The sequence below is a fragment of the Parasteatoda tepidariorum genome, chromosome 7 (assembly GCF_982258835.1).
Source record: "Parasteatoda tepidariorum strain Cologne lab strain chromosome 7, Ptep-v5.0, whole genome shotgun sequence".
Classification (NCBI taxonomy): domain Eukaryota; kingdom Metazoa; phylum Arthropoda; class Arachnida; order Araneae; family Theridiidae; genus Parasteatoda; species Parasteatoda tepidariorum.
In genome coordinates this window covers 68,717,614-68,741,062 of record NC_141761.1, presented here as the reverse complement: position 1 = coordinate 68,741,062, position 23,449 = coordinate 68,717,614, and the positions used below count along the sequence as shown (strand labels likewise).

At 28.2% G+C, this 23,449-nt stretch overlaps 2 protein-coding genes across 2 annotated transcripts in view; one reads left to right on the top strand and one right to left on the bottom strand.

The window, feature by feature from the left end:
- Positions 1–27: 27 nt before the first annotated feature.
- Positions 28–20,267, top strand: LOC107447202 (uncharacterized). The gene is made up of 9 exons (XM_043049115.3): positions 28–177; positions 3,200–3,331; positions 3,896–4,018; positions 4,899–5,026; positions 7,053–7,245; positions 12,037–12,420; positions 15,474–15,571; positions 18,470–18,564; positions 20,095–20,267. Exons 1-9 carry the CDS (start codon positions 28–30, stop codon positions 20,175–20,177), a joined length of 1,386 nt encoding a protein of 461 aa, XP_042905049.2. The 3' UTR covers positions 20,178–20,267.
- The window catches only part of LOC122268367 (fatty acid synthase), a 29,483-nt gene continuing 25,192 nt past the window's right edge, over positions 19,159–23,449 (bottom strand). The window contains exon 8 of the mRNA XM_087168013.1: positions 19,159–22,097. Coding sequence (XP_087024139.1) covers positions 21,847–22,097 — 251 coding nt within the window. The 3' untranslated portion in view covers positions 19,159–21,846. The remainder of the gene's footprint in view (positions 22,098–23,449) is intronic.

Genomic DNA, 23,449 nt, shown 5'->3' with positions numbered 1-23,449 from the left:
CGTGCGAAATTTTCATCTTAAGATATAATGAGTGTCGAAAATTCATTTAAAATTCAACAACAAGTTCGAGAAAACTCTGAGGAACTTCAAAATTATTTGAAAGATTTAGAAAGTTGGGAAAAGGACATGAGAAAAAAAGAGGAAGAATTGAAACTACTCAAGATAACTGAAGAAGATGTAAAAATATTTTGAACTACTTTTAATCATATTTGAGTATACTGAAATATATTACTGTTTTTTTTTATAAAGTAATGAACATAATTTAGCTAAGTGGAGCTAAGCTTCTTAAATGTTCTTTTTCTTACGTTCTATTCTAAAATAATTTAGAAGATAACATGTTTGTTGTACATAGTATAGGAATCCGTATTTACACCAAAATAATAGTTAAGTTTTGGCAACCTCCATGCTGTTTTACGTAGGGAACTTTTTAAAAAAATCATAGAAGGGGGCCAACTCGAACGGTTCGATTTGTAGTTTCCTACAAATCGGAGTTGGCTCCCTCTACATGTTTTACTCATTTTTAAAAATATTTTCGAGTTTAAAATCCCTTTAAGGATTATAATTGGCACTAGCAGATAACAATCTGGATATATCTCAAAGTTTGCTATTGGTACAAGTCTGAGATTGGTACAAGTCTGAGATGAATAATGATGAAATCAATATTGGAGGCTTACCAAGGAAGGATTTTTGTGATTTGTGCCAAAAAAAGTTGTCCTAATTTTTGGCATTAATTCGGCTGTAACATGTTAAAAATGAAGAAAAAAAACAAATGTTGAAAACAGACCAAATTGAAGAATATAACTTTTACAACTCATATCGTATAACAAGTACAGTCGAACTCGTTTATAACGAGCTCGGATTTAACGAGAACTCTGATTTACCGAGGGAAACGAGAATATTTGGTTGGATCAATGTTAAATCTATGGAACAGAAGTCGCTTTTAACGAGCAAGACCCGGTTTTAGCGAGCAATATTTTTCTGTCTTGCAATCTTTTTTCTAGTCTTTCTGTCTCATCTTTTTTTTTTTTAAATGATAAGAAATGTGCGAGAAATCAAAAAAAAAAAAAAAAAACCGCGAACTGAAACTTAATTGCCCTTATCGCTCTAATTTAAAGCTTTATCGGTTGACGAAAAAGTAAAAAGTTTACGGGAGTTGGATGACGGTGTTAAAAAAAGTCGAAATCTGCAAAAGGTATGGATTGTTTTCATCTACTGTTTTCACACTGCTAAAAAACAAAGGCAACTTAATGGATTCATACAACCAAAATAAAACAGATTGTAAACGACTGAGGAAGTGTTCGAAAAAGGATTTGGACGAAGCGTTATTGAAATGGATGAAGGTACAACGTAGTGCTGATTTACCTGTGAGTGGACCAATTCTAAAAGTGCAAGCAGAAAAATTTGCTGAACAATTTGGATATTCTTAGTTCGTTTGGGGGAAGGGGTTAGTTGTCATTAAATTAAGAAAAGTGTTTAATTAAATTAATTAATGTAATTAAAGTAAGTAAGTATTAATTAAATTTTAAGTAAACTTAATCATTTTCCTCCCAAGCCCCCCCCCCACTTCTATTTGCACGCCTGCCTTAAGGACCCGTTTATTACGAGCACTCGGATTTAACGAGTACATGTTTTTTCCCTTTGTGCTCGTTATAAACCAGTTCGACTGTATCAATATTAAAATATTTTCAATGAAGTTAATTCAGAATACGTAGACACTATTTAAGAAAGTATAGGTAGATCCTCACACCCAAGCCATGGTATCTGAAGACGATATCCACATCAAGAACTGGGCATTGCATTGTTTCGTCATTAGTTAAAGATATAGATTATGATGAAAATTTCTATTTTATCATTAAGTTAACTCCATAACCTGGTGTTATTCAGAAATGATTTAATAGATATTTATTTTTAATATTCAGTAAGATGATTAACGTACCATTCTATCCTAACCTGTTCCTAAACATGTTCTCTTAAATCATATCAAATATTTTTTCTCGTTTATCTTAACCAAGTCTAATAAACAATGTTCTAAAAATTTTTTGCTTCAACTTTCTTCAAAACAATATTCTTTCTCTAGGAATAATTTTGTGAAGCGTTTTGAAAGTGAAATATTGATTGATTTATCTTAGTGTGTACCATTGCTGACATTTTAATAATTCATTAATTAAAAACTAAATTCTAGTTACAATTTTGTATCACTTACATTATACTATTTCAGTAAAGTAAACTATTGTTGTAAATGGTTTTAAAAGTATGAAATACTATAAGTGGGAAAATTCACATTGTTTTCTTGTTTGCAATTTATTTACGTTAGGTTCTGAATTCCCATATCACTCCATGTTTGCGCTTTCATCAAAACTCCCACTGCCCATGTATTTGCTATAAATTTTTTTGATTTTTTAGTTTTGCCTGGCAGTAACTTCCAGCTACATCCACATATATTCTCTTCTGTTTTTTTAATTATTATTTTTTTTTTAAATTTTACTTTTTTTAAAATTTATTTAATTTTTTTTTTTTTTTAATTTGTAGCATTTTATCTGTGTAAATGTTTATTTTGGTATAGGTTCCAACACCAAATTCTTTTCGGGTATGTCTTAGTTAAAATATATCCTATAATATATATATATATATATATATGCTATTGATAGGATTACTCAGATCTACCAATTTTTTTTATATGTAGCCTCATCCAAAATTATTTTCTTTTAATTCCAAAATTATTTATTTTCATTGAGTTCTAGACAACATTATGATCAGAATTCATCAATACTAATCCCATGCAGTAAATACGCCAGTACATTTATTGGTATATTTCACACATGGGATTTTAGTTTATCACCTGAAAAATTTTACCGTGCATGAAAATAATCTTCATATTTTTTTTCAAATTGTTTTTTTTTTCTATACTTTTTGTTTTTATTTGTTATGTGTAAAGATATGTTGACTTATACAGTAGAAAATATGTACGATTCTATTCTCCATGATAACAATGTTAACATGAGATAAATGAAACTTTGTTTTCATTCTCTCTTTGGTTATAGTAAATTATTAATATTTCATACTCTATGTTACTATCTTGTATACTTTTAGAGATGCAAATTCTATTTAGGAGAATCTAATGTAAATTTTTTTTCATTAAAAAACTTATTTTTCAATTTTATTAATAAATCTTTGATGATGACTTTTTTTATGTTTTTAGAACATTCCTCCAGTAAGAAATACTTTAGCAAGATCTAAAAGGAAAAGCAAACACAAAAAAGATAAAAAGAAATCTGATGATTCTGCGAGAATAAAAAGTTTTAACTACAAAGCATGGGAAAAGTTTGATGTGGTACTGATATTTACATTAAAATCTATTTATTATAGTGTTATTGTATAATTTGGCCTTCTTTAGGTTTTACTGCTCAGTTTAATTTTTGTCTAAGATTGGAAATATTGATAATTTAAAAAAATCGCTTGAGTATAATGTAAATTAATGTTCTGGTATTATAAATGATGTTAAAGAAATATATCTTTATTTAAAGTGGGAAAATATCAAGTTAAGAGTTTCCCTGAAAACATATTTTGAAATGAAAAATTGTAAATTATAGACTTTTAAACAAATTAGATAAATACAGGCTCATTTTTTTAAACTCTGAATTACATATATTAAAGAAAAATAAATTTTTAACTCAAGACTAATTTGATGCAATTAATTATATTAGGTAAAAAGTGAAAATATATAAATTTTTTCCATATATGCTGACTATTCTGTTGACTATTTTTTTTAAAATTATGAATATAATATTAATACTATATAATAAGGAAAAATAATATATATTTTTTTTTGAAGTGTATAGACTAAAATGAAAAAATACATGTATAATTCCACAAATAATAATTTTTTTTTTTAAAGGAAACAGAGTTAAAAAAATTAGATGAAGATGAAAAAGCAGAAAGTTCTTCTGGAGACAGTGATTCTGAAGAAATATTGAATCTACAACGAAAAAAGCAGCAAGCGATTCTTAAAAAGGATAAGGTGAGATTCTAAATTGTGATGATTTCATTTTTCTACTATTTTTATTAAAATTAAAACTTTTCTTTGATGGATAAAATAATGTCATTTTAAAAATGTTTGATATTTTTGCAGCAGTTTTAGTTGGTTTTATCTGTATAATACGTTCATTACTTGTGATGCTGACATTATTCTTAGAATACATTTGTTACTGTTGTATCTTTCATAAATGGCAAACAAAAACGAACATAAAATGATTGTTGTAACAGAAAATATTCAGGATTTTAATTGCATAACTAAAAACTCTTATTTCTATTCTTTTAATATGTATAACATGTATATGAACTGAAATCCATATACAGCCTGAAACATTCTTCAGTAAATAAATTTTCTCAGTCTTTAAAATATTCCAATAGTCTCTGGAGCAAAGATGGAACTGTTAAATAAAAAATTGACGGAGAATTAAATGGAAAATTACTAAATATATTTATCTCTTTTATGTAGTTCTGAAAGATATAATTAAGATCTCAATATAATATCTGATTGTCTTTATTCAGCAAGCACTTCAATCATTCCTTGAAAAAAAAAATTTGGTTGAAATGGGGCATGCTTTAAGACTAAATTTTAATGATTTTAGTGTTTGTTCTCAATTAATCAATTTATAACCATCAAGACTTGTAAGCATTTCAGGTATCAAATATTTAAACATTCTGTTTTATTAAAAAAATTTATTTTGTAAGCTGTATCATTTTTAGTTATTTTTAAATATAGTTTTTATATTTAACATCAAATGTAACAATGTAAAAATAAAATACAATTGTTGACTAATGTTTCAATCATATAATTTTGAACTGAGCTAGATTTGTTGCACAAAACGTTACCAGTACTATTTTGAAATTTATAGGGAAATGAATATTTTAAAAATGGAAGTTACGATTCAGCTATAAACTGTTATACAATTGGTATGGAGTTGGATCCAGAAAATGCATTGCTGCCTGCTAATCGTGCGATGGCATTTCTAAAAAAAGAACAGTAAGTATTCTACAATTTATGCTTTCCCAAATTGAAGATAATTTGTGTAGCTGTGCCTACATCATTTTTAATTGGATAAAATATATTAAAAGTTTTCTTTTCAATCATACTTGTTAAAAAAATTTCTATCAAATTGAATTTACGTTTAAATCTCTTTGCTGTTAGAATGTTTATTTTGAAATTTAGGCTGATTATTCTAAGAACTGGAAACTTTCCGTCTTGTTATAATACGTGAAAAACAACTGGAAACGTGATATAGTACTCAAAAAAAATTTTTCAAATCAAAATTTTTATTTAGTTTTGAAAAATTACAGCCAAATACATCGATGTCTTCTGAGATGCGATGGCACAGTGGTTAAGGCACTAAGCTGTCATTGCATAGAATCAGGGTTCTATATCTGGTAGCTACTTGAAAGCCATCCAGCTTAAAATTTGTTACTACCAATCTGCTCAGGAACAAGATTACTAAACAACCCATGTGCAGCATTGGTTGTTTATCCCTTCAATTCCATGCTCCCACCCTATTGTACTAAATTTTTTCCTTTTCTTTTTGCTGGTAAGATAAGAAAAAGAAAACTTTTTCCTGCTACAAAAGAAGTAAAATCTCTTATCACAGACAAAACAGTTGGCTCTCATGATATATATATTTTTAATTTCTTGCGAATCTTCTATAAATAAACCATTATATGCCCTCTCTACAAGGTGAACACTCCTGTAATTGGACGGAGACAGTCATTCATGCCCTGAAACTATATTTTCAATTTCTTCAAACCAGACGCCACTTTTTCTAAGTTTGAAAAAAAAGTATATTTTCAATTTTTGGAAGATATTTACCTTTTTTAGCATTTTTTACAGCACATAAAATTTATTGCCTCTTCTGTGGCTGAAAGTATTGCTAAGCTATTTCTCTACTAAAGAATCAGTTATTCTCCTTTCCCCTGTTTTTATCTTTACGAAGAAACGAGAAAGAATACTGCTGCCCATGTGAAATATTTCAGATAGCATCTTTTGATTTTTTCATCTGGTTAAGAGGCACTCCAAGTTGAAATGATGCATTAAATGCTCTCAATACCCCTTCTCATCTCAAAAGTCCTTTCTTCTTTGAATCAATTTGACCCCTGTACTTTACAAAGCTAGGTTTAAAAAAAAGAGAACAGAAATCTAGTTATCCAAGTGTTCATATAAATCATACATTTATTTAGACTCTTGAAAAATGATCAATTGTAAATGCAATATTCCAGGTAGGTTTTCCCTCGTTTTTTTTTCTTCCCCTTAATGCAGCAAAATGTATAGAGTAAGATACAGTTTAATGAAATTAGTTATGCTAATTTTATTTTGTTGGCTTTTAATTTAAAATTGTTAAGTTTTAGGTGTTACAGAATTCTAATATATCATTTCCTTATAAAGTTTAGAGTTGAAAATTCATTCGGACAGCCTATTTGTTTAATGTTGATCAATAATTCTGTCTTATTTCTACTGAGCTAAATTTTAGTCCGTCTGCTTCAGTTTACTGTGGTGCTCTTTTTGGTCTTTGCTAAACCCATTGAATTTTCGGTAGGGAGATATTGCTTTTTGTTCTCTTCCCTTTTTTCTACAATTGCTCAACAAACATCTTTTGATATGTTGGAGGGTTCGTGTATGTTGAATCGTGTCATTTAAATCTAGATACTGTAGAATAAGAAATCATGGATTAACCTGGCCATATTATAGAAGCACTTCTCAGGAACACATCATATACAGTCTTAACATCTATAATCTAAATGTTTATAACTCCTTTTTGTTAAAACATAACATCAAAAAAAAAAAAAAATTATTTCTGATACACCTCAAAAGTCCATCCAAGTTCTTTAATTTATATATTTTTTATTTATCTGAATTCTAAAGTATATTTTTTATGTAAATTTTTTTGAACGTGCATATTTTCCTTCAATCTATACAAAATGTAAAAATGATTTTTTAAAAATTTTGCATAAGTGTTCCCCTTTAAATTAGTATTTTCTCACTCTTCATGACATTGTTTTTATAGATTTGCTTCGGCCGAAGATGATTGTACTGTGTGTCTGTCTCTTGATCCTACATACATCAAGGCTTATTTGAGGAGAGCTACAGCTCGAAGAGCTTTAAAAAAATTCTTATTGGCAGAAGAAGACTATTTAAAAATTTTGGAATTAGAACCACAGAATAAATCAGCTCAAACAGAATTGGAAAAAATGAGACAGGTTATTTGATTCGTGCACAATTTATTATTTATACCTTTTTAATTTCAAGCAAATTTATTTACGTTTTACCCGTTAATACTCTTTCTTTACCCGTTAACACTCTTTCTTAGATTTTATATTGTGCTGTTTGCTCCAATGTTTCTTTTAAGATTTACTAAAATGTAATTATTGATTTTCCTTAGCGTATATGTGGCAGCACCTTTAGTCATTCAAAGATTTAAGTGTGTCCGTTGAGGTTAATCAGTAAACCCCATGAACTCTCAAGTTTTAATTGTTTTGAAGAAATCTCTTACTAGGTCTATTTTACATAAGCACTGAGATTGGGTTTTAACTTCTTTATTTTTTGTAAACTAATTCTAATTTGAAATTATCTCATTTAAGATATATATTATCTTATATGTGTTTTATTAATCTTTTATTTGCATAGTTTCTAATGCTTTCAATTAATTTTTGATAAATATTGCTTCTTAATTTTTTTAATATTTTTTGATGAAAATAAATTTTTCTACTGTTTACTTTTTTATGGGGAAAAAACTAAAAGTGTTATATATTTTTTCAATGTATGGTTATTTCAAACAGTTAATCTACTTCTTTTAGATTTAGAATGTTTAGTTTAAAACAGATTTTTTTCCATTACAAATATTTATTGCCGAACATTTAGCTATTTTAATACTTTTGATTTTTTATGTTATTTTATTTAGATTTATTGGTGTACAGTCTGTCTAAAAATTTTATTTCATTGATTTTAGATAGGGGCTTCCAACTTTACCTAGTTGTGTCACCCCTGTGAAATTTAAAATTGTTTCACAGCACCACAGTCACATAATATTTTTCTGTGGTATAATATTCATTATGTTGTGAATAAGTGTGACGAAAGAGTTTTTGTTCATTACAGAACTTTTCAAATTCTAGAATTAACTTTGAAATAGCTGTCAAGAAGTCAGAATGTCACTAGTATGAAGTAAGAATGGGAAAGAAAACTATAATACAGTAGGGAACCGATTATCCGGAACGATCAGGACCATCGCTGTTCTGGATAACTGATTTTTCCAGTTTTCTTAATCGCTACAAAAAGCCGTTTTTTTTATTGTTAAACCCAACTAAAAAAATTAAATATTTGGATATTATCTTAAAAAGAAGAAAAAACGGTGAAGTAATACACTAATGATTATTTCCAAAATGATGGTAAGGTTCAAAAAAGAAAGAAAAATCCTAAAATCTTATGAGGAAATTTTTTTTTTTTTTTTTTTTTGAAAAAATGGCGGGAAAATGTATTGAATTTTGTTCTGGTTTTTTAGTTTTCCAGTTTTCTGATTTCCGGATAACGGGTTCTGTACTGTAGTTTTTTTTTTCATTCAAGACTAGATACCTGTATCTTACTTACGTCTAAAATGATATAAACTCCTACTTTAAACTTATTTTTGAATAGCATCAGAATGATATTAAAAGACTGAAATAAGATTTAAAGTTTTAGGCACCTTGCAGCTATTCTCATCTCACTTTGTCACTAACTTTTTTGAAACTAATGACTTAAAAGGGATCAGTGTGAATAAAAAATTTTTTAAGAAAAAGATGTTCAGTGTAAAAATTATTTATTTACATACTTTTGAATAAATTTCATATTATTACAAGGGGTGATCAAATGAAAAGGTACGAAACGACATGGTGGGTACAAATGTAGACTATATTCAAAATATACACCATAGGCCTGTGCACAGCGATCCCACTGATGAACAAGATGCAGGATTCCTTGTTCCCAGAATTCCTGTGGTCTTGACGAGACCCAGTCCTTCACAGCGTCCTTGAGTATGTCGTCCGAGTTGAAGAGCTTCCCTTCCAGGTGGAGCAAACACATGGAAATCGCAGGGCGACTAGTCCAGATTGTAGGGCGGATGGTTCAACGTCTCCCACTTGAACTTGGCCAGTTCCATGTGTGTGAGTCTGGAGACGTGTGGACGCGCTTTATCATGGAGAAGAACCACACTCTCCGTGAGCAGCCCCGGTCTTTTGTTCTTGATGGACCTGCGTAGGCGTCAGAGTGCCTCACAGTACACATAGGAGTTAACGGTTTTTCTGTGCTCGAGGAAATCGGATAACACCTCGCTGCTCCTCAATCGCCGAATTTTGCAACGTGAATGCCATCCAGTCCTCATTTGGACGCCGCTTTTGATAAGAGCCTCTGCTCTCTCTTGCTCATGGGGGCACCAGCGCATGCTCCGATCCCAGTCAGAGACTCTAATCGCATCTCGAGATGTCTCGCTACGTTCTCCCATATCGGAATATGCAAATGTTTAACTGTTGCGTTTTTACAACGTTTCGAACCTTTTCATTTGATCACCTCTTGTAGTTCTAAATCAAGTTAAACTATTTCTTTATTATAATTTTAATTTTTATTACACAGACTATTTTCATTTAGTCATTTTAAGATGCTACCATTACTAATGCCCTTCCATTTACGAGACCAGTAAATGAAATCCGTTTTCTATAGAAGTTATTTTAGCACCGATTAAATTGTCTAAAGTAAATTATTCATTAAATATGGTAACCAAACTTTAATATAATTTTTTACTTTCAAAATGAAATGCTTCTATTGACAATTAGCTGTTTGATAGCGAATGTTTTTTAATCACTCTTTATTTTACTTTCGCCAAACACTATTTTCAATATTGTTATTTTCATTCTTTAGTGTTTTTTTATTCTCTATTTTTCAGCAAATAAATTTATTAAGAAAATAAGCTTTTCTATTAATTTCAACAAACATTTTATTTTAGTGTGACAGCAAAAGTGAATATGGCACATTACATTTCCTGCATGTAAAAATAATGTAAAATAAATAAATGAATAAATTGATCCATTTTTCATTTCTTTAGTTAAATTTTTTTTTCTTCTATAATTTGTTAGTTAATGTAAGTATAGTGACTAGACAGTATTTCTCATGAAAGTATCTATGTTGTGTAAGTAATGAAAATAATTCTATTTAAGCAAAACTTTTATTTCTCAAAATTAAATTTCAGCATGTCCCAAGTGCTGTAATAAAATAATACAAAATTTAACTTTTTTATAATGCTTTCTATTGCTTTATTGATTCTTATTGTATTAAAATAATATTCTGATTTATTTATTCATTAAATTAGTTTTTACTTAACAGATAATCTATTTTTAATTGATAAATAACACGTTTTCGTATTTAATTTGAATAAAACCTCACCTATTTTCCATTACATGTCTGTTTTTAACTCTTTCATAGATAAATTATAATGAATGTTCATCACCCATTGTGATTCAAACTTGCCATTTTTTGCCAATAATTATTTTTCAAAATCAAAAATTCAATTCTTGATGTACCAAACTCTGAGCCACAGTCATTAATAATTCATCTTTAGCATTATTGTAATGAGTTTTGAAAGTGACCTTACAAAATCCATTTTGTGTAAAGAGCACTTAAGAGTTTCACTTAGAATTCCATCTGATATTTTTTCCATCCTTTGACTCTCTGTACTTAGCCCCCACTCAAATTGATACTTAAAAGGTCAAATATTATTAGTAACATTTATCATCGATTTCTATTGAAATAAAAAACTTTTCTATATTGAAAATCACTCATAGTTTGTCACTATATGATTTATATAGCGTTTATATATTACTGAACTTGTAACAAAACTTACTCTTTATTGATGTTTGTGTTCTTATGTGGTTTATTTTCAAGTTAAAATGTGTAGTATTCACTTTTTTTCTGGACTTAGCTTAAAATTTAAAGCTCTCTTTTGTACATTTATTATTTAAAGGTTTTCTGGCTACTTGTTAAACATAATATGTTACATTATTATCAATTATTTTGTCAGTTTCCTGATTCTTTTTTAAGTTTAGCATGATTTTGTCAAATTAAGTTAAACATTTATAAGATTTAAGTAGTTTTGTTATTTCTGTACACTCACAATGTAGCAACCTCAACTATATGAAATTTCGACTGTAATTGTTTCTAAATAAATTTTTTGTTTCCTAAATTTCAGAAAAAAATATGTTAATTAAATGTATAAAATTATTTGAGTCAGAAATTTTAGCATTCAGTTTTTATCATAGTAGTATTTGGTTTGGACCATTATATGATGTTTTACTGTGTCACCTGACAGCAGGTTCCAGAGTTGGGTTATTAGTAATTAATTTTTGTTACTAATAAAACAAAAATAAATATAACTCATTGATATGATGTAACGAACCAATATGTGTTGAAGGAGAATGAATTCCGTAAGCCAAGACAGAGCATTATAAACTATAAAAATGAGAGTTTCATGTATAAGTTGAATTCTAGTATGTTTTACACTTTAATAGTTGTCAATGAATGAATAATAATGAAAAGAAAAATAGTTTTGCATTTTATTTTAAAGTTAATCGAGGTTATTATTAATAAATTGTTTTTTGATTTAAAATTAATAACTGGACTAGAAAAGGATTATAAATATTCCATAGATTTTTAATTTTGTATTCATACAATTTTTTTGAAAAAATACAAATATTGAATAATGAGAAGTTATTTATATTCGCTATAAATAATTTAAATTTTTATGAGAAAATTTTGTTTTAATGGAACTAAGGAAAATTTGGTTTATTTTAGTTTTATAATATATTCTCAACATTTGTTTTAAAATTTTGCTATTCATTATTTGTTTTGGCAAAAACAAAAATATTTTAGAGAATGTTTGAAATTGTAAATGCTCTAGTAATTATAAGAAATAAGTTTTATAAATGTATTGTGTACTTTTTAAATTTTGCATTAAAAATTATGTATTTTAGGAAATGGAAAACTCTGATGCAAAAGAAAGTTCCACAGAAAAATTAAACCTTGATATAGAAAATATCAAAATTAAAGAAAATACTGAAATCCAAACTCCATCCAGTCGATTAGAAAGTCTCTTAAATGTTATGGATTCGAAACAATCTGTTTCCCATTCCTATATAGTTCCAGAAAAAAAAACTACTCAATCTAGTCCTTGTCAACTACCTACCAGACAAAAATCCTTGAAGGATTCGCCAGATGTTAAAGACCTAAGGGAAATAGAAAGTATTGTGAAGAAATTAGAACAAACATTGCCTCCTGTACCCAATGCTGCCTATCAATTTTTAACCGATTGGAGAAAACTGTCCAAATATCCAGATTTAAAGTATCAGTATTTAAAAGTAAGAAATAAGAGTCGTTTTCAATTCTTTATTTTTCTCATTTGATTTTTACCAGGGGTGTATAACAATTTTTGGATAGTGGGTGATAAAAATTAAAAAAATTGTAGGTTAAGGACCCAGATTAAAATAAAGCAGTAATTGTAAAAAGGCAGTGTGCCTTTAGATTCTATTTGAATGAAATTACTTATAGCTGTATAATAAATATTTTTTCAAAAGTAGATAATAAAAATAAATGAAAATATATCATGTAAGTAAATCAAAATGAAATTAGTTCAGACTTGCAAAACACTTTTTTAAAAAATTTATTAGACATACAGAAGAAATAAAAGAAAAGAAAAATTCAGATAAATTTAATATTTTCTTTCACCCTGAAAGTTTCCATTTATTTTAATATTGTTTATAGAAAAAGTGTGTTCCTTCAGTTGCTAATACAGTATTAAATGAATTAATGTGCTTGTTATGGTTAAAATTTTGAAATTGGATATATATATATATATATATATATATATATATATATATATATATATATATATATATATATATATATATATATATATATATATATATATATTTATTTATTTACATGTCTTTTGATGTAGGAAATTTTCTATCCTTTATTTGTACTAATGCATAAAAAATGCCTTTTCTTGATAAACACTGAACCTAATGCCATAAATAAAACTTTTAATATAAAATTATTAGACCTTGATAATTTGAAAAAGACTAGATCACCAATTAACTGTGTTACAGATTACAGTATAAAAACAATTTATTCTATTCCTTTTTTTATTATAACAGTTCTAGGAATAAGTCATAATGCCTTGTGCAAAATTTCCAACCTGCAGACCATAGGCTATAAATCTCTGGTTTTTAAAATGTTGCAAAAAATTTTACCAATCATCTATATATACTACTAGAGTCATCACCCGTGCTTGCCACCCCCCCTAGCTGTTTTTGCAAATCCTTTCAAATTGTTTTGCAATGGCAGATTGCTTTGTTCATTAGATAATACTGTATTTTTATCTAGCTTTGTCTGTATTTTGATACTGTTTTTGAAATTAAGTTTTAAAAATATCCGATTTATGCATCCTGTGAAATATTTGAATTTTAAACGTATCATTGACATTTCAATTTGATATTCTTACATTTTAAAGCTACTGCAAAATGACATTTTGAACAAGAATTTCATGGAATTTTCCTATATACATTATTATAAATTGCAGTGTTTGGAGACACAGCAGTTTTCTAACACAAACTCATTATGTGTATAAAAATTAAAGATGTGAGAAGAGAAAATAAAATAAAGAAGCATAGTAATAAAAGTTAGGTTGAATCAATTCTCAGTAATTTCTGGCTGATTTTTGCTAACAATACGCATCTCCTGTGTTAATTTTTAAGCATCTTTAAAGCTAAAATACAGCACTAAATTATGTTGCTTGTGTAAATAAATAAACATAGTTAAAACAAAAATATAGTTTATTCTAGTTTAACCTTTCATGTCTGCCAAACTTAATGTTTAGTTTGTTTAATCTTTTAACTGTCACTCCAGAAATAACTCGATAATTAATTTGAAATATGCTTAAATTTGAAAGACATATTAGATGTCACTTTTTTATCTTGTTTATCATCCCTTGCTTGATATTACAGATCTTTGTTACCAATACAAAAAGAAATTTTATCTGCTTGGTAATAATCTATTGTATGAGTGTTTTTAATAAAAATGATCAATTAAATATTCAAACGAAACGAGATTTATTTCTCTTTAATTTCTAAAACTGACTTAACTTGTTTTGGAACAATCTAAGCTAGCAGTAATGAGGAACCTGAACTTTAACGCAAGAAATCGCGAGATAATGTTAGTGTCTTGCTGAATGTTTGAAAAATAATCTCTGGTACTTTTTCTACATGATTGTTTCATCCAAATGCATAATTTTTTTAATTAGTAATGCAGGATGGCAAAAATGAAAGACCAAAAAAAAGATTAATTATTATACCAGTTACTTATAACAAGGCTCATAGTTGTCCAGACATTCCTGATAAGATTTATTTATCATGATATTTAGCTTTTTATCTTAAAAGCCTTAGTTTTTTTGTGTATATTCAGAACATCCCATTTTCTACGAATGCAAGTGTGGATTTTAAAATAATCTATTTAAAAAGTTGGAAGATTTAAATTTTCTAACCAACATTTGTTCATTTTAATCTAGTAAAAATTGCTAAATTTGAAAGCTCAAAAATTATAAACTTGGAAACTGTCCACCTATATATGCATGAGTCAAGCATATAGTTTCACCCGCAGGATTTATTTTGTTTTAATTTTCTGGGAATTGAGTGTCACTTTATGGAAAAGAACCTTAATTAGCAATTTTTATAGTGAGGAATTTACAATTCAGTTACAAATTTTGTGAAGTGGAGTAATGTAGTTTCATAGTTATTGAATTGTTTCTTCAATATCTGATTTTAAAAATGTCAGATTTCAACCAACAATAAACTAATATCATGGAACTTAAAAAATGAATTGAGGGATAATTGGCTGAAATTTTTATTTTGTACAAAATATTAGGTGATAAATCAACTGTATTTCAGTTTCCCGGTTATTGAAACCAGAATTATTTGATTAAAGAATATTACAAATTTCAATTAAATATTGGAATGCAGGAATAATGCTAATTGATGCTGATTTTCTTTTTCAACAGTTTCATAAAAACTTCCTTTATTGATCATAAACTATTACAAGTTGAGTGCACCCTTAATAAAATTATTTTGGAAACTGGTTAAACTTTCTGCTCAACAGATAGTTCTGAAATTAGACGTAATATATTTTATTATTTTGTGATAAAATTTGTTTTTATTATGCTTAAGTTGAGATAATCAGAGATGATTGTGCTCCTGAAAAAAACCACGCTCCCACGCTAACCACGATCTGGACGTTTCAAATTATATGGCTTTACAAATGAAATAAGTGTTTATTATACTTTATTTTCTTTGGTAATTTTATTATAAAAATATATACTTTTCTAACTGCTTTTAACTAATAAAACTATTTTTTAAAGCAATTTCCTCCTGAAAGATTGCCTATTGTTTTCAAACATGACATGGAGGCAGAAATATTTCGTGGCATTCTTCAAACATTAGGAACTTCCTATCTTGAGTAAGCTATAAGATTATCTTCAATTATACAAATAAACTTTATAAAACCAAGATTTTGTTTGTAATTAGGTGTGAATTATTTATTAAAAAATGATTTATTTTAATCAAAATAATTTCTTTAGAGAATATCTGCGTAGTTGTAAATGCAAGTTAATTTGTCTGCAATAGTATTTAATTACTATTGCAATGTACAGTGTTCAAGAAAATAAAGGGACCACCCTAGATAACTTTTGATCTAATGATCGGATCTTCACTTTCTAGGACTCAATCCTAATGATTCGTGGGAGTAACCTCAAATATGCTAATTAATTAGTGCTGAGGATTTTTTTCAAAATCAGACACAAAAACATGCCTTCTCTTCCTAAACGTACCTTTTTTGGGCAGATTCAGATTTCTGGCCCCTAAAATATAGGGTGTAGCTGTTAATCTAGGAAATAAGGTCCTATGAGAGCAATCTAAATTTTTGAACCCCTTAATGTTAATTTTACTTTTTACGTATATCGCCTTATCGCAAGAAATTTTTAAGCTAATTGAAATGTTCTTGCACACAATTTTAAAATTTGTTTAGCTAAAGATAATTCCAGGCAAGAATAACTTTTAGTAAGAGTTTACTATTTTTGTTATTTTATTTTATAATAGTCGCAAAAAATTTGAATTTTAAGGTATAAAATTTTTAATATTCTAGTGAATGTATTTTTACATGACAAAACACAAAATTTGGGCAAAATCCAGGGATGTGATTCTTCCTCGGATTCGAGGGTTTCCGCTTTTTTTCAGATTTTTCCATTACTCCCACTAATTTCTGCAGAAATTTTTTTTTTTGCACAAGTTACAATATCTTATGAGGAATTTAATTTTCCGCAGAGTGAAAGTAAGTCCTCATGCCTCCCTCTGAAGTTTCTCTAAAAATCATTTCCTTGGGCTAAAACTGGTTGACCTTTATACAGCTTTTTATAAATATCCCGCTTTTTTTTAAAATTCAGTCGTTGAAATAAAATAATCATATTTATTTACGATTTTCAGAAATAAACTGAAAATTCAAACTACCTCCTAGCTGCTAACCCTTCCATATTTTTACTTATTTTAACTATTTTCCCCGCTTTTACGCACAGAAAATAAGAATTTCCGTATTTTAATCCGTCTGCCGGATAGCTCGTATTTTCCTAATTCAGACGTCGCCACATCTTGTTTTCTGGCGTGAAAGCAAATGGGGGAAAAATGGAGGTTGAATTGCTGTGAAAATATTTATTTGCTCATTAAATTAATCTTGTAAATTTTTATTTATTATGTCTAAACAAAAACAATACAAACAAGCCTTTTAGAAATCCCAAGTCCAAACTCTGCAAATATCTCAATTCTTATTCACGCAATTTTATTATCAAACATTGATTTTCATATTTACCTGATTTAAAAGTTGAGCGTTGCGATTCTTATTTAAGCGATTTAAATATCGTACATCGCGATTCTTATTTACGAGATTTAAAAATCCGATATCGTGATTTGTATTTACGCGCTTTTAAAACCCTATCTAGCGATTTGTATTAGCGCTAGCTTGAAATTTAATGTTGTGATTCGTTTTTGCGGTTGTAGTATCAAACATTGCTTTTCGTATTTATACGTGCTTTAAAAATTAGACATTGAGCTTAGTATTCGCGCGATTTAAAAATTATGCATTGAGATTCGTACTTACGTGATCTAAAAATTACGCATCATGATTTGTATTTTCACATTTTTTAAATTTGATATATAGTTTCATATTCACGTTATTTTAAAACCTCATATCGGGATTCATATTCTCTTAATTTAAAATCATGCATGTGATTCATATTCATACAATTTTAAAATTAATCATCGTGATTTATAATCACATGGTTTACAAGTTTAAAAATCGCCCTTTTTTTGTCAAATTTTTGTGTGTGTATATATATATATTCTTGGATTTCCGCTTTTTTACTTTCTGACTACTCTCATCCCTGAAAATCAATCGAATAGTTTCTAAAAAATTGAATTTTAAAAATATCACTTCTTCAAAATTTGATTACTTAGTAACAATTTAACCGATTTTGCTCATATTTTGTATTTTTCCATTTAAAATTGCGCTCTTTAAAATTATGTAACAAATTTTATACCTTACAATTCAAAATTTTTGTTAACTTATTGAATGAAATATTAAAAAATAGTAAATAGATACTATTTGTTACATATTGCATGGAATTATCTTTGGATGAGCACATTCTTTTCAATTCACTTAAAAATTTCTCCATATATGGTGAAATATGTAAAAAGGGAAATTAATATTAAGGGGTCCTAACTTTGGACTGCTCTCCTGACCAAATTATTGGGACCATATTTTCCAAATTGTATTTCTCCTTTTTATTTTGGAGGCCAAAATCTGAATCTATAAACAACAAAAATGTATTTTTTTTCAGAGAAAACACATTTTGTGTCTAATTTCTTAACTTAAAATATCATTTGTACTAATTAATTAGCATATTTGAGGTCACCCTTGCGAATAATTAAGATTGAGTTTTAGAACATGAAGATTTGATCATTAGATCAAAAGTTATTCAGGGTGGTCTGTTTATTTTTGTGTGCACTCTCCATATTTTAGAGAAAGAATGAATTACAACTGAAACTTGTTTGTAAACAATCTATGCGATTTGAACTTTTTGAAAAAATGTATTCACATAAAATACTTTGTATGCAAAATTCAATTTTCTACTTTGTTTCCTATGGGTGTGATTAAAATCTGATTAACAAAAATATATCTATATATATTACTCTAAAAATTTGATGTTTATAATAACTGTCTAAATTGGGTTTTCAATAATGTACTTGTATTAAAAAAATTTAAGACACAATATATATTTCAGTGAAGTGTAATTTATTTCTTTTGTAGCAATCAAGATGATGTATTTGTTTACTTGAAATACCTTACTCAAGTTGGCAGATTTCAAACACTTGTTATGTTCTTATCGAGTCAAGACAAAAAAGGTAAGCTCTAAATTTTATTAATTGATAAATTCAGCTTAAGAAAACTCACCTCCCTCTAATTTAAATTTCCTCCAGTAATGCTAAGTTAATGGGGGAAATGTGAAGTTTTTGCATAATTAATCTCAAAATCTCACAATTTTTGCATGCCTTGCTGGGCATGTAAGTCCACCAAATGGATGTTCTAATAAACTTTTAAATGCCCAAATATCTTATTTGAAAGCATGTTAATGAAAAAAATATGAATATCTATTTAAGAAAGATGACATTAACAACATGATCACTACTTTGACACTTTTATTTAAAATATAAATGCTAGGAATATAAATACAAATATAATATAAATGCAAATATAAATACAAATTTTATTTATATACTGAGCAAATTTATGTTTTTTTTATTTATTTTTAGACAAATCTTCAAAGTAAAACTCACATAGTAAAAGGTGACAAACATTAAAAGTATTTTATGAAAAAAATCACCTGCTCAGCCAAATATCATTAAAAAAATTTAAGCAGTTGCTGTGTGTTAAAAAACATTTGTTTAAGTTTCTTTTGTGTTAGCTTTCTCAATGCATTATCAACTATAATATTTTAATTTTTTTTTACATAAACTTTTTTTTTATTAAAAATATGCATGACTAGGGAAGTAAAATAGAATAATAAATGTTTTTAAATTTTTATTTATCTAATGAAATTCTAATGCATTAAACATTTCTGATGATTAGGTCTTATCAAATAATATAATATTTTTTTTTTGTTTCTCTATCACTTTGATATCGTTTATCCACCATATCTCAGCTATTTGATGGTATTCATCAAAATTTTAAGGAAAGCTTAATCAGTATTTTTGGTTACATGCTTATATACCTTAGACATGCCAGGCAATATGATTTTCTAGCTCTTTTAAATACAAAGGCTGCCTTACAAGTGATTCTTAAGTTTTGGTGAGGAAGCAGAAATTTACATTTAACTGATAGACTTCTGATTAACAGCTAAATTAAAGATGGATGCTACTTTGCTATGTTTAAAGCATTTATAATTTTAAGTTGAATTTAATTGTTTAACTGCAGGAAAATTTTTTTTTTCTTTCGAACATTTATTTCTTTAAAACATATCAGCCAGAAAACTATTTTTTTCTATATTTATTGTTTCTAAGAATGTTACTAAATGTTTTATCTAATTTCACTAATCATTTTATTTGGTGACTTTTGCTATGACAGTGTAGTAATGTAAAATGTGGGTAAATGAAAAACATAAAAATGATGTTCATCTATATTGATTTAATCCAAAGCTAATATCTACTTCATCAAAAAATTATGTATTAGCATTATAAAGTTTGCATTCAGCATTCTATTGAAGATAGATTTAAGAAGAAGTTTTTGAAAATTGAATTATTTAGAAAGCTACTACAGTAAGAAGTAGTTATTTTATTTTCTATTTTCTCCTCTGCTCTTTAAAACTTACTATTCCAATAATTTTTTTCCATTCAGATATGATTGTTTCAATTTATTATTTATATATTATTTTTCAGATTTGAAAAAATTACTTGGTCTTAAGAACTCATTACACTCTTCATCAGAAGTAGAATCGCTTTTGAAGCAATATAAGTTGTGATTAAAGGTGAAAAATCTTTGTAAAAAAATTTATCATGCATTATTTCTTTTCTTACTGAATAAAAATTCACTGTCTTGTTGTTTGTTCAAATAATTCTAATCCTTTTTTTTCTTCATAGAAATTGTTTTCTTAATATTGTATAAAAGTTGCTACCTACTTATTTAAACCTTTTTGTAAAATAGTACATAGTTCACCTGTGTAATATTTTGACACGATAGTTGTAGTTTAAGTTATGTTACATGCAATTGCAATCACAAATTGTTTGCTTTAAAAAAGGAAAACACTAAAAGTGTTAAATAAATACTCACCAATCTTTTATTCTTTAAAAAATACTAAGTTTTACCCTAAAAACATCTGACAGTTTTAAACTATGCTTAAAAAGGGTCATGTCAAAGTAAAGTTGAATTGACATTAATTTTTAGGTACTGTGGTTAGACTTTGCTGAAGTTTGTAGTTTTGGTACCAGCTGCAAGCAAAAGTTTTAGAACACATTTGATTGACAATGCACTGCAAAATATTCTTTTTGTTCCCTGATTGACCAACTGATTCTTAAATATAATCACCTCTCCTATCTCCTCAAACACCTTCTGTTTTCTGGGAATATCCCCTTCAGTATGTTAATCACTTTACCATAATTTTATGGCCAAATTTAGAGGAAAGAAAAAGTATATTTCTAAGTGTTAAATTTTTCCCTAGGGGCTAAAGAGGTGAAAAGTTGTGAATCATAATCAGGTGTAACAAGGATATTTACTGCCTTAAGTTATTAAAAAACAGTAAAAAATAATAATAGTTTTTTCAGTGTTTTTTCACATTTTTAAAATTTTTTTTCTCTGTATATTCCAGTTTCCCACTTTTCAATTTTCCACACACCCTTAAATAATATTACTTTATTAAAAACTTCATTCCCCTAAAGCAAATTAAATTGAAAATAACAGTCGACTTATTTCAAGCAGTTCTAAAAATGGCGCCCGTTTTTAAAATGGAAAAATAAAGCGGAGAAACAAACAGCAGTCGAGAGGAGGAAAAGATGAAAGCTACTTAAAATAACACATCAAAACATTTTTATTCAATAAAAGCACTATAATCTACATGCTAAGCATATTATCTTCTCTGCATCAATCTTAATTTTTTAAAATTAATGTTGTACCAAAACATCAAAAATTCTGAAAAATGAAAAACAAAATCTTGCTAAGTTGTTAAAATAAATTTAATATAATTATTTTTTCAAGATGATATATTAAAAAAATTATATTTTAAATAAAATACGTTAGAACATTTACTCTTTTTGGGGGGCAAAAAAAAAAAAAGCTGACCTAGAAAGTTTAAGATTTTTACTTGAAAATCAGGGGAATATGAAACCTGATTTGAGAGACCATCCTGTCTAGCTTCCAACCACATTTTCCTCTTCAAAATAATATGTAAACAAAATTTGGGCTAAAAGAGTGAGTGAGTGAAACCCAAAGCTCTCACAAGAAACTTAGGAAGATTCACTGCATGAGAAATTCCTGACCCAATTAAGTATGGTAAAATATTTTTAATATTTGGCTTAAAAAGAAAAGAATATTGGAAGACGGATTATGTAGAAAATTAATTGAAAAACTGTGAAGTAAAATAGAAAGAGGATCTTTAGATGATTTTTTCTATAAATTACGGGAGCAAATCTCTCACTTTACTGTGCTTCCGGCGAAAGTTTAATGGATGCAGCAGAAGATAATGGCGTCTGTGAGGTATCTCCTTTTCTTGATTCTTCGACAGAGAGATTTTTAATGTCCCTGAATTTCATATCGATCAGTTCTTGCATCGTGATGTTTAGATTGAATTCACTCTCAATCAGTTGCTTTATCTCAACACTCAACAAAGAATCAAGGCCCATTTCCTTTAAGGGTCGATTAAGAAAAGACTCTGTCACTTCTGTCATCCCTGAAAACAAGAAAATCATTATATTTTTATGTATATTTCTGTGAAAGACCGAACTTAATGAATGTCAAGAGTCTTCGGAGAATATCGACATTCACATAATCACTTTTTCTGTTTTGCATATAATTATTCTGTGTATAACATGCAATCGCCTAAATCAGTGGTCGGCAAAGTGCGGCTCCAGAGCCGCATGTGGCTCTTTGGCTTCTTAAGTGCGGCTCTGGCATAAATATCCACGTAAGGCGCAGTAATATTTTCATTAAAAAAAAAAACTTGGTAGGAAAAAAATTACATCTTATTTTGATAAATTAATCCGAAGAGCTAATTCGAGATTTTAAGAACAAAGCAGATATTCTGAAAGTATTAAAGAGGTACCAATGTCTGCCAAAGCCATTAAAGATAGGATAATTAAAATTTGTTCAAATATAACCACCCAGCATATCGAAGATCTGAAATTGGTTTCGGCTTTATCAATAGCAGTTGACGAGTCTTGTGACATAAATGATGCAGCGCAAGTTTCACTTTTTGCAAGATTTATGTCTCATTCAGGCGCTAACGAAAAACTTTTAGGATTATTGCCACTCAAAGGTCATACGCGTGGAGAAGATACCGCAAATGCTGTAATTGAGTGTATGGATAAACATCATATTCCTCTCGATAAAATTGTGTCGATTTCAAAAGATGGGGCCAAAAGAATGACCGTCGTAAGAAAAGGGTTTGTTGCTATTTTGAAAGAAAAAATTAATCACGAGATACTTGTTTACCATTGTATCATTCACCAAGAAGCGCTGTGTGCGCAAACATTTCCGGATGAAATTTGTGAAGTTATGGAATTAGTGATTACCATTATCAACTCCATTTTAGCTAAAACTCTTAATCATCGCCAATTCAAAGAATTTTTATTTGAAATGGAGAGTGGGTGCATTGGTTATCAAGAGGGAACGTTTTAAAACGTTTCGCGACAGGAAATTAATCCTTTCTCCGGAAATTAAAGCATTTGTCCTTGAAAAGGGAGTTCACTATCCAGAACTAACAGACGATCAGTGGATCCAAAACTTTTATTTCATGGTAGACGTTGAGTCTCATCTAAATCAGCTTAATCGTAAACTACAGGGAAAAGGAAACTTAATTTTTTCGATGTTAGAAGAAGTAATAACACTCGAAAACAAATTATCCATTTTTGCTCAGGATTTTGAAAGGGAAACATTGTTTCACTTTCCGAGCCTGCTGAAGCATCGCCAAGAAAGTAATTCCTCTATTGATAAACACCATTTTAATACAATAATTTTTAATATGAGGGAAGCATTTCTCAGCAGGTTTCAGGAATTTAAAAACAGCAGAGCAACTTTAGCATT

Excerpts from the sequence above, each read along its gene's own strand:
- LOC107447202 (XM_043049115.3), top strand. The coding sequence starts at position 28 with ATGAGTGTCGAAAATTCATTTAAAATTCAACAACAAGTTCGAGAAAAC. Across the intron at positions 3,332-3,895 it reads CATGGGAAAAGTTTGATGTG|GAAACAGAGTTAAAAAAATT; the intron begins GTACTGATATTT and ends TTTTTTTTAAAG. Across the intron at positions 7,246-12,036 it reads AATTGGAAAAAATGAGACAG|GAAATGGAAAACTCTGATGC; the intron begins GTTATTTGATTC and ends TATGTATTTTAG.